The 12,089-nt window shown below is 36.4% G+C and overlaps 1 protein-coding gene across 4 annotated transcripts in view; it reads right to left on the reverse strand.

Annotated features, from left to right (window-relative positions):
- Nucleotides 1–5,418, reverse strand: part of RFTN2 (raftlin family member 2) — a 30,632-nt gene extending 25,214 nt beyond the window's left edge. The window contains exons 1-2 of one of the 4 annotated variants that reach the window (XM_079311436.1): nucleotides 5,269–5,418; nucleotides 4,674–4,878 (exon numbers count right to left, since the gene is read on the reverse strand). In XM_079311436.1, coding sequence (XP_079167562.1) covers nucleotides 4,674–4,812 — 139 coding nt within the window. In that variant the 5' untranslated portion in view covers nucleotides 4,813–4,878; nucleotides 5,269–5,418. Of the gene's footprint in view, nucleotides 1–3,784; nucleotides 3,936–4,673; nucleotides 5,163–5,268 lie in introns of those variants that run through there. The other 3 variants (XM_079311437.1, XM_079311435.1, XM_079311438.1) reach the window with 3 other exon arrangements.
- Nucleotides 5,419–12,089: the final 6,671 nt, after the last annotated feature.

Below are 12,089 nucleotides of genomic sequence, written 5' to 3' on the forward strand. Positions count from 1 at the left end.
CACTATTCAACTACTTCAAGTACCTATTTTTACAACTTCATATGATCTATTTTTAACATACTTGGCAACCTTTTCTGTTTGATCAAGGTCTGCCAAGCTGATTTAAAAGCTGTGTTAACATCAAAACACATAATAGGGCTGAATAAAGCAACTATTTTGCCTAGCCAAAGCGTTAAACATACTGATGCAGTATCCCTCAAGTCTAGTTTTGAGATAAATTCTCACATAACAGATTAAAGGCTACAACAATTGATTTGTTTCCATTTTCCTTAAAAAAGGAAACATTTTTTTCCTTAGAAATTATCTAAGTATCAGCATCAGTTGACATTTTGACAGTCCCAGTTTTTTTTTCAACAGACTCACATATCAGCTAAGTAAGCCTGCGCTGTCACTGATTTCTAAGGAGGGTCCCTCTCAGTGTGTGTAGGCATTTTGCATCAATAGGCAGCATTATTGGGAATTACTGGACATTATTGTTAGGGAAAACCACAGAGATAAAGGAAAAACTTCTTGGAGAACCTTTTTCGAAAGGTCCACAGCTTTTGCAGAGAGAAAAGAAAGATTCCACACTAGTAACAGATGACATTCTGCTACAGTCAGTCTTATGGGTCAGTAATTCCTGTTTGTCTCAAGTACAGCTGGAACTCTAGATGCTCTCAGAAAGCAGGAAATCAATACTCATACACAAACAGAGTAATTACGCCAGCACAGATTTGCCAAAGCTTTCATCCTCTGCACTGAGGAGCTCTGATGACAAAACAGCCTGGCTGGAAATCTACTGGTCTATTGGTGACCCTTATTCCAAACAGCCTATTTGTCTGGATTCTGATGGGTCACTCTTTGCAGAACTCTGTGTGCATTAAGACCAATGCCCATCTGCATTAAAGGATGTCTCAAACTAAGTGACCTCACAACACTTTTTCCAAGCTTCACACAACTTTACTGTACTGGCCTGAACATTCCCTTTCAAACCATACAACTAAAAATAATTAAATACACTAACTCTCCTCTGATTCTGTAATTAAAAAAAAAATGTATAAAATAAAATAAATGCAATTCTATAAACCTCTCATCACTTAGTCGAGTTAATTTCTTGTTCCCACCTTCTCTCATCTATCTGCATTATAGAGCAGGTTGGCCACAGCAAGGAATTCAAGGACCTAAGACACAGCAAGTCACTAAGTTTGTCTCTCCTACTGTTTTAAACTATCATAAACCAGATATATGACTCCTTAGTTTGCAGGAATATTTTGTTCTAGTAAACTGAATTAGAACTCTGCTGATTTACAAGTAGTGCTCTGTAAAGCCTCTCTATACTGCTTTCCCACTACAAAATTAGGATAATAATGGAAGGCTTTAAAAAAAAAGAATAAAAAAACCCCACAAACGATCAGACACTACTGTTTCACAACACTCAAATGCTTTGTAATACCAGTTTCTACTAATGGGACAAAGGAATGGTGGCCTACTTTGCTTGTCAGTACCAAAAATTATCACCAACATACATATTGATGGTCTACTGCTGATAACCAGCAAATTCAATCTATTAAACTAAGCTGTAAGATATTCTCAGTCATAAGGACAGGGCTGTTGCACTTTTTCTTTAAGCAGCGTATCACAGCTCCCCTTTTGTCAAGAGACAGCATTTTGTCATTAGCAATACCTCCATCCCATGATTGCACTCATTGTAAATCCAGGAGACATGTATTGAGAAATAACTGCTCCATAACACACAGGCCAAGAAAAGCAGGAATGATGCAATAGGATCATCACTTCCCTGATTTTATAAATGTCTTAACCCCTTTTTCATCACAAAACTTTCCTTCCTGATGTGCTATAAACAGGTAACCAAAATACTGCAGCAATAACAACTGCAGCTAACTTTTCTAGCTGCATAGCAAGCCTCAGATGCAGAATACTGAAGATGATGACAAAACAGCTATTGCATACATATTCATGCTGGTATTCAGAGTGAAAAGGGCTTGACAGCATGTCATCTGAGTAGGCTGCATCAATATTTCTTCTTTTCCCTAATAGGAGGGTAGTGCAAAAAGCAAAAGCATTCTGCTCAGTAGAATTATATAAACTATCCCTACTTTCTGATTAAGCTTCAAAAAGCAACAGCTTTATGAACAACTGGGATATGACTGAGACCTTGGAATTTACAGTCACTGACTGACATTTAAAATTACACTTCGGAGTCCACTGCTCCCTTTTCTTTGTACTATTCTGTTCTACCAAAATAATAGAATGGCTGTAATTTTCTTGTTTGGGATTCTCCTGATGGACATCATCCTCCATGGAACTCAAAATTAATTTTTACAGTAGGGATGGGAGCATTTTGGGGACCAGGAAGGGAGAAGCCAAGGTTCAGTGCACAGCTAATAACTAGTTAAGATGCACAGGGACTCCAGCCAGCAAACTCAGACTACAGCATGGTTGACCTAATCTGCATCATGGCCTGGGAGAAGATCAGGGACTGCTGAAAGTTTCCCCAGCAGGCTCATTTCGACTTCACATTGCATATACCTGATAAAGCACAGAATAAAGCATACTGGATTAAAATAACACATTTATGTTTGCTATGCTTTTATCTTGATGCAGGACATGGTTTACTGTAAGATATTTTAATATTATTAAGTGCAGATTTTCTGTTTTACTTGTGAAAGATCCAATGGCAAGAAATCACTCAGGCACACAAATCTCGTATGCAGGGCAAGACTTTGCTCTGGAAGTAGGCAAAGCAGGATGAGTACCATAAATACACAATTTGACAGCAGAGTAAAAACTTTGGTTGAAGTGATAAAGGGCTCTCACTTAGTTTAATTTAGCCAAAGGATATTCAAATAGCAACAAGTACACGAGCAAGCTGACTGAAGTAGAAGAAATAAAGAAAAAAGCTCAATATATTCTCCACAGTACTTGAGAAAATCCTCCCATTTCAGAAAAACTCAGAATTGAAAACTGCCTCTAAGACAGTATATATACACACACCATGTTTACCTTGTGTATTCATCTTAGCTCTAAAGAACAGGGACTTAAAAATGTACATTTTAAGGTTATACACATACACACAGCTAGAACTATTCAACAGAAAGATACCTGTGTTTACAAATCCCCTTACTTCCAGTGAAACCTAATGAAAAGTGAGGCAACTCTTCTGAAACTGATCTCAGTTATTTAACATTCATAATTCCACTGAAGCAAAGCAATTCTGATTATCACATAGAACAACAGAAAACTAATCTTTACTGCTGTACTGCTAGGTTATTAAAACAGAGATATGCCTTTAATTGCACTTGTTTGATGGACTTTTTCTTAAAAAGTCACAATGTCCTTTACAACAAATAATTTATACAACACTACTAGAAACTGTAACTTGAAAACACAGCAAAACTATCTGGAACAGAGGCTATTTAAGAACACAGAATGCTCTTTAGTTTCCAAAAAATTTAACCTTCTTATATCAGTACATTAGTATGTAATCCATGTATGCATTAGGCAGCTTAGCTTTATTTGTAACATCTTACCACTACTTACTCAACAGTTTTGTTTCTTCAAAAGGAAAAAGCCACTGAAAAACTTTTAGTGTAAATAAACAGAACAGAGTTGGATTTCCAGTACTATAACCTAGCAGAAAACATCTTCTATTAGTATTTTGCAGTTTTTTTACTGAAAAAGACTCCTGCATTTTAATTAAAAGTATTACAACAGTTGAAATTATTCAGAAGCCAAGTTTTGTTTATGAAAAAGTTCCTATAATTGCAGTTAGACCTGCACTTACACTGTTTCCCTTTATCCAACCCTTCTAGTAACAGCATTTACTTCAAATCCTTGTTATAAAGCATTTCCAGTAGATTGGGTTGTTGCAAAATGCAAGTTACTATAGAGTGACTGCAAAACTGAGCTGTCTGTTCTCTGAGGGCAGCCATCTGGGCTTGTTTATGTTTTCAACTTTGTGGAACAGGGAGTTGCTCTGTTAGAGATGGGACACCCTCGGGAAGGAAGTATCCCACAGAGCACTGTCTGCCTCTAGCTATGCATACAGATTTTGTTTCATTTCAGTCACAATTTCAAAAGACTATTCAACAACTACAAGTAAAGCATTTGGAAAAAAAAAAAAAAAGACGAAACTCAGACTTTTACAGAAACATCAACCAAGAGACTGCGGTGGGCTTAAGAGGGGAAGTTACTCCTGGTATACAACTAAGGAACACACTTACTTCTGCATAAAGTAACAAGGACAATGACAGCCTGTTTTCGGAAGTGGAGTGCATTTAAAAAATTGTTATTCAATTAAGGCTCAGGCACAGTGTATTTCTGAACTGTCGCATTGAATTCAGACAACCACTATTCAAACTGAGTATGGATGGAAGTATCTGACTCACAGGAAACTAGGAAAAATCTTTTAACAGTTTTTAGTCAGCTTTCTTAATGAGGACAGCTGTATAATTTGGAGGGTTTAACTGTTAAAAATACTTCAGCAGTTTCCATTGTAATTTTATACAAGTAAGAACCTTCGTCATGATTTGTGTTTCAAAATAAAAGTCTTATATTTGGGCTAGGTTTGATAAAAGTGCCTAAGATTTACTGTAAGTCAAACAAGACAAAACAAAGTTAAATCCTGTTCCTTCTTATTTCAAAATAGTAAAGATACAGAATAAAAAAAATACCTTCTAAAGTAAAATCCAGCAATACATATTCATAAGCAGAATCTGTCTTTGTTTCAACTTGTGGTCTCTTCAGTGTAGAAAAGATTTTTCCAGGGCTGCTATCATCTGGGTCTTCCAGCTTTCTCAGTCCGCACCCCATGGCAAGATCTGCAAATGATTAAGTCGCAGGAAAAGGTGGGGGGAGCAGCAAGATCTGTCGCTCTTACTACAGGAAAAAAAAGGAACCAAGTAATTCCCCTTGAAGTTTTTTTTTCTATTAGCTGTAAATCCAAACAGAGAAAAAGTCCAGCTTCCAGACCAAAGAGCAAAGGTACTTTCTATTCATTTTTAATATAGAAGCAGTAAGTGTGTGATGATTTCAAGCTACAAGCTTGGTTAAGAGTAGGCTTGATTTCGCAGTAACATTAGAGCTGCTCCAAACTAGCAGAGATTTTCCATGCCACGTCAATTTACAGCCAGCCCCTATCAGTGCTCTCTTGCAGAGGACACCAATAGTGCTTTGTTTGTCCTTCTAGACTGACTGGCTGAGGGGGGGCGAGGGGGGAAGAAGAACTGAAAAAGAAAGTTAGAGAGAAACTTGTCTGTCATTACTTACCTCCAGAAGTTCCCAAATGCAGTAGAAAGTCAGACAGGAAAAAAGCAAGTTAGTCAGAATGAAAGAATGAGAAAAGAGCCTCAACATGGTTGGAGACGAAAATCACTTCCAGAAAGGAAGTCAGCTTCAAGAGGAAATTGCTTCTGGCATCTCAAAGGGTAGAAAGGCAAATGAAAAGCTGTTTAGTCCTTATTTTAGATTTCAGAGTTGGCTTCTATTTCCTTTCTACAGGGACTTTCTTCCAGAGGAAAAAAACCCAACATGGACACAGTGTAGTGGTGTAAAAATATGTAGTAATTTCTTGTCCAGAAAAATCAGTATGAATGTTCAACATGAAAATTAATTTATGTAACTGGCTTTGAAAAAAAAAAAAAAAATTACACTGAAACATTCCTCATTTCAAATGGGAAAGACTTATTCAACACTACATATGAGAAAAGTTACAAAACTTTGTTTTCCATTACTCCTGGGTATTGAATAAACATAATCCTTTTCTCCTCTGTTAAACTCACCTTAGTACAGCCACAGACTTTCAACACTGTAAAAAGTTTCCTATGTAAACTTTTCTTTAGGTTCTAAAAATTCAGTATAGTGTTAAGGGCTCTCATTACTCATCCATTAAGTACTGCAGGTCAGTTGTAACTGCATTATACCTGATGCAGAGCACACTAATGCATGGGGTGGGGGAAACACTGAGTTATTTTCTATGTTGCTGCCAGGATGAACTGTTAGAAATTGGACTTTTTAGTTTTAGACTGCGCCTAAAGAAATTAAGAGTCATCTAGAGAAAACCAAAGATTCATACCATCATTGCAGATTATATGAGCTACATATTTAAATTCAAAAGGCTTTTCTGCTTTTGTCATAAATATATATACATGAAATATATATACCTTATTAAAAATGCTAGTAATTTCTATAAAAAATTAACACCAAGTTAGGCATTAACTATTTGTTTCTGTTCTTCTGCAAGCAAAGTGATCTAACTTTTTATTTAAGTAACTTACCAGGAATGATAAATCTAGAAACGACAATCCTTTGAAACACACATTATAGTTTGAAGTCACTTAATTCTGGAACGAATTTAAAAATCACTTAGTGCAGAGCCTAGAACTGAAGCTGTGATTATTGCATCCTTTAAAACAATATTTAAAACAATATCGCAGGAGGTGAAACAGAAAGAAATCCTCAACTATTGTCTTCTCAATTAAAACCTAGGAAAATGTATCAAATATGCAGAATTCTTCATCTTCCTGCGAGTCTTCTCACACAGAACTTGCTCCCAAACACTACCTTTTTTTTTTTTTTTTTTTTTTCAGTAAAGGTTATCCCTGAATGGTTGCCATATCAGCCATACATGTAAACTGTCCACTCAACCTTGAGAATCCTGCTGCTTCATTTTACACACACCCCTTAAGATTCATTGTAACTGCTTGTATGAAGCCATGGTATGAGTCAGATCGCTGCATGTACAACAACTTTTTGCAGCACTAATCCAGTTGTCAGCAGGCTACTTTTTAATTTATATTTAACTTAAAATAGCTACATTTTTAGTGAGGCTACTTTGAAAACATATTTTGAACTCTTCATGCCAAGGCTTACACAATATTACAAACCTCTCACCAAGACAGGATTTTCCATAGCATAAACAAACTCTTACAACACCATGAAGAATCACAGTTACAGATAAATGAAACGGTCCATATTTTGTGCAACCCTAGATAAGGAGTTATAAGCTTCCAAGTTGGAAGTCAGTTAACAATTCTCACTGCAGACTTAAGTCACTAAACTGCACCAATGAAACCAAAGGTTCCACAGACCAAAATAAAGAAAATTAAACAAAATAAGCAGAATGAGCAGCATTCCCCATAGGAGTTCAAAACTCCATCAAAACACTTGAATGACTCAGGAGAGACACAGGATCACAAGATTCTTAAGATTCAAGAGCTGCTCAAAGAGCTGCAATTTCCTGTTGCAAAGTGGCTACAAACTACAAAACCATCTTTTTCGGTGACCCAAAATGCAAATGCTCTGGGAACTGGTATGAGAGGAGGAAATCCCTAAAACTACACTGTGATTCCCCAGCATGTTGTATTTACAGCAACCCTTCTGAAAGGGCATGTGACGCCTTCATTGAAGCTTGATATAATTTTTAAACTTTAAAGAAGGCAAAGACAGCCAGACAAAGCATGAATGAATCCAAAGGAACTTTGCCTCCATGGAAAGCTTTCAGGATCCCCCAACAGTTTTTATTCTGATTAAATGGAAAATGATACAAAGACAGCTAGAGTATCACATCAATAGGGATGTGGGTCCCATACTGGATTACTGACAGCCTGTGGCACCACAGGATGAGAAGCAGAAAGCACTGCACAGAAGCTTTGAACTGACTGTGATACAAACAAGCCTTGCTGTCTACCTACACCTCAGGGCTGTTCCCTTTGCTCATGATCTGCTTTGTCCCTCTTCTCTGGGGGAGGTTTGAAAACGTGGGAGGCATTGTTTTCCTTGTTACACTACTAGGCTTACTGAACAGAAGGACACCATCCCATGCTTGAAACTGCAGTTTAGAAATGGATGTCCCCTATTCCCAACTCTATGCTAAGCTGCAATCAATATGACAGCCAGGGCAGGCTCTGTCTATGGCCTTGGTGCCAAACAAGTGGTATTGGCACCCCTTTTTGATGAAATCTCTTACTAGAATTGTAAACACAACCCTTCTTGAGGTTTGGAACATGTGTAACAAACCTACCTGAACACAAAGCCTATTTACAGTGAATTTATTCCAGGTAAGCTCACCAGTGAAAAATTTGGAGAGAATAACCTTCTCACAGATGTACCACTGGTAAAGATCCATTTATATTTATATTTGGACCAAGTGCATTTCCTATTCGGGCTGTATGCTTCTAAAGGATGTATGAAAAAAATAGCATTAATATCAGTCAGGCTATTAATCAGTCATCATTGACAAAATGTAAACAAAGGACACAGACATAAGATAGAAGACAGCCAATTACAAACACAAAAAGACAAATTAGTCAGATTTCTTCAGAACCTGAGGGTAGTTGAACAGCTACCTCAAATTGCAACATTTTTGAACTTTAGTTCCTCTTCAAACCTTTTTCCAGGCTTATTTCTGTTGGTTTATGACTTAAAGCAAATGTAAAGTTTTTGCTTGAGAGAGGATAATGACAGAATAAGCAAAAAAGCTTCCATCAGAAGAATTCTGCAACTCAGTTGTCAAATATTTTTCACAGCCCCATTCCCAAGAGCAATTACTTTAAATAAAACACTGACATTTCTTTCTTTTTTTCTCTAGAATTACTAGATTTAAAGATACTAACAAAGTAGCAGGGTTCCATTCTAAAGGCTTTGAGGTTTGGAAATTTGCTCTTTTTCTTCACCCTAAATGTTTTCCCTTTGAAGGAAGAGTTTTGGGAATGTGACAGAAACAATCTTGTTAAAAATGTTAACTTGAGCAGAAAAGCCAGCTTTTCTGCTGTAAGTTTTAACTTAAATGTTCTAAAAACAATGAACAGAGATGACAACAATAGTCTGCTTTTGAAGTCATTAAAACATAGTTTAATGATCAAAGTTTAATTTCATTTTTTCATGTTTTTCTAAACCCATATTAAAACTCCGACACTACAATAAACAAAAGTTACAATCCAAACAGTAAATATATACCAGTTGGAATTAAACTTTTAGCTACTGACTCAGAACTTTACTAGAAATCCAAAACTACAGAAGCTTGTTTATTATTGCTGTATTACAAGCAGTTTCAATAAAAAGAGACTTTAATATCTGAAATTATTAACAGTTCTCTAAAATGAGATCTGCAAATTTATTAAACTTTTCTCTCTGTGCATCCACCGTCTCTCACTTACCAAGGCAGCAGCAAGTGTATCATCTGGATCTCCAATACCAGATCAAACACTACAGCCATATGTTAGCCACCAGCTAAACCCATGGATTCTAGAAGGAAACTGGATGCTCTAGATCTGGATTTTCTGTATAACAGTTATATAAGGATTAGTGTGCAGGACTGCACACATGGCACTGTATTCTGGATCCTTAAAATAAGGACTTAAGCTGAATATTTTTTATTTCAATAGGAATTTAGGAAGTTTTTACAGTAGGTGAACTGAACTTACTGTTGTACTTCAACATTACATAGGCACAAACCTATTTTACAAAAAAAAAAAAGGTATTTTGCAGACATACAATTTTTCACATTTTATAACTATGTTAAACAGAGAAAAACATTTCAAGAGAGCCATGTGTTCTGCTAGTTTCTGCTCAGTTACTACTGGAATGCAGTTTACTCAATGACTTACTAGCTATTTTGGAAAATCAGTTTCAGAATATAAAGAATTGGCAATTAAAAATGAAAACTGTAAACAGTTTTCCAGGGATAATAAATGGACTTCTGATGCATAACAACTGAAGTAGCAGGAGCAAAAAATGCTACCAAACTAGAGAATTCTACATTTTATAAAAAAATAAATCAACCAGATATATAACAATACATGAGAGAACTCCAATAACTTTCTGCTTGTCCAAGGTTTTTATCCAGAGTTAATCAAATAAAAGAATACTACAACTACCCTTCTGCAATGGAAATGTAACATTAAGCAGACAGCAGCTGCTAGAAATACTGTAACAGCTACTTCAGTAGAAAACAGAAGATACCAACCAATTCTCCTAAATTCTAAGGGGTGGAATCCAGAAAATTAAGTTTGCTAATACAGGAATGTGACAACCAATGCATAAAGGTGGTTTGCTATCAATTACTGCATGCCCTCAGGGCAGATGGAGATACATTCCCTTCTAGCATGAGGGTGGAGCCTCACAATTATCAGTGGGAAACTGCAGAGGGTCAAAGAGAACGTGACCCTTTCTCCAACTCCCAAAATCCTCATCTGAAGATCTACGTTACTTCTGTTTAACAGCAGAGTGGGAATCTCCCCACTCTGAAAAGCTGAACTAGCAGAATAGAACTATGAAGGAAGAACTATGAAGTAAAGGAACAAGTAATGAATGCTAGAACATCAAAATGGCACAACTGCAGGCACTGAGGAAATTTAGGTCTTCCTCAGCACATATTTAATTCAACTACAAGTAAGTCAGTTACATCTCAAAGGTGCCTACAGAGATACTCAACTCCTGGTTCAGTCATACCATCACTCTTGGCAAGCATTCTGAAGAAAGACAAGCTACAATATAAATGAAAAGGCCTCAATATTTCAACATCGACTGCCAGTTACTAGAGGAAAACCAATATTCAGTGCTACTTGGTTTCTTCTGTCTCTCAAATCAAAACAAAGCTTTGTTAAGACCTGAAGATACAACCCTAACAAACAGGGCCTCCAGACTGATGTTACACACCCCACAGGGGGAACACTGCAGGGATAGTTAAGTGCCTGACACTAAATATCCTTACAAACAATCAAGTTAAGATGCAAGTAAAAAGAAAGCGAGTGATCTCTGAAGTAAAGGCCATGAGATCAACTCATTATCAACAATCTAACATCTGCACCAATTAAGAGAAAACAAACTACATTTTGTGATGTCTGGAATAGAGCCACTATCTGATGACATGTGACAGCACAGTATTTGTACACTTGCAAGCCATTAGTTCAAGAGACTTCCCTCTAAGCACTCTTAAGTTAGTACTCACTGTAAAACTTACTTTTTGAATCTCTGAAGCATTATTAAAAACAGGCAAGTCACATTTGGTAAACATAGTGCAGATTCCAAAAATAAGGGCTTGGGACTAATCTTTAGAATCCTGGGTGAAATGTGTGTTTCATGACACAAGTAGTAAGGCTCTACCAGGACGTGGTATCTTTGGTATCTTCAGAGACAAAACTTCATTAAAAAATATTTACTATGTAGAAATTCTTCCATGGAGATTAATTATGGCTTTGATGAGCCAAGATTTTTGTTATATATTGATGAGTTCTAAAATGTGAAAAATCAAAGAACTGGACAGATGTGTTTAGTGGTACAGACTTACTCAGAAACATGAGAACCTAGAACAAGTGAATTCTTCCCCCCTCAAAAATAGGCTGAGCTCTATATGTCTCCAAAAAATTGTATACTTCTTTTGATACCAAGTGGTAAAACAACCCACTACAGCTGCTACAGCAATAAACTGTTAAAAAGAAAAACTATTAAAATTACATTGGTGTAGATTATTCTACCTAGCAGAAGGTGCAAAGTCACTTGAGGAAACTCGCAACCAAGAACTAGTATATAGCATCTCCTTTCCTAATAATCTCAAAACAGCATAAAACCAGAACTGGACTCCAACTCTCTTCCTGGACAACACCATAAAACACTACTGAAAACGGGAATAATTTTTAAAGAGATTTACATCTCATACATGGATTATTCACTGACTAAAACATCCATTTGGCAATCTTAATGATTAAAAGGAAAAAATGTACCAACAAAACAAATCCATACAAAAAAAGAAAACCCCTCAAATTACTACAAAACAGATAAAATTGAACAGCTCAAGGATATTTTACACATAAAGAATAAATACTTCAGTGCTACAGAAGCAATAAGCCATACCTTGCACTCTTGTAAATACAGAGGCTGCATTTTCAACCTTTGAGGAAACTGACTTTTGTAATGAATAGGAGGGTGAGGGAAGAAACAAAACCAGAACAAACAAAACCCACCATCACCAAAAAACACAGCTATTTTCCTGAAATCAAGGAAAAAATTGTATTTCATCTCAATAGTGATAGTACCAGGGAGTTCCTTATTTTCATACAGACAACAGAAAATGCTTAAGGAGAAAGAGAAAT

The sequence above is a fragment of the Erithacus rubecula genome (assembly GCF_903797595.1).
Source record: "Erithacus rubecula genome assembly, chromosome: 8".
Lineage (NCBI taxonomy): Eukaryota > Metazoa > Chordata > Aves > Passeriformes > Muscicapidae > Erithacus > Erithacus rubecula.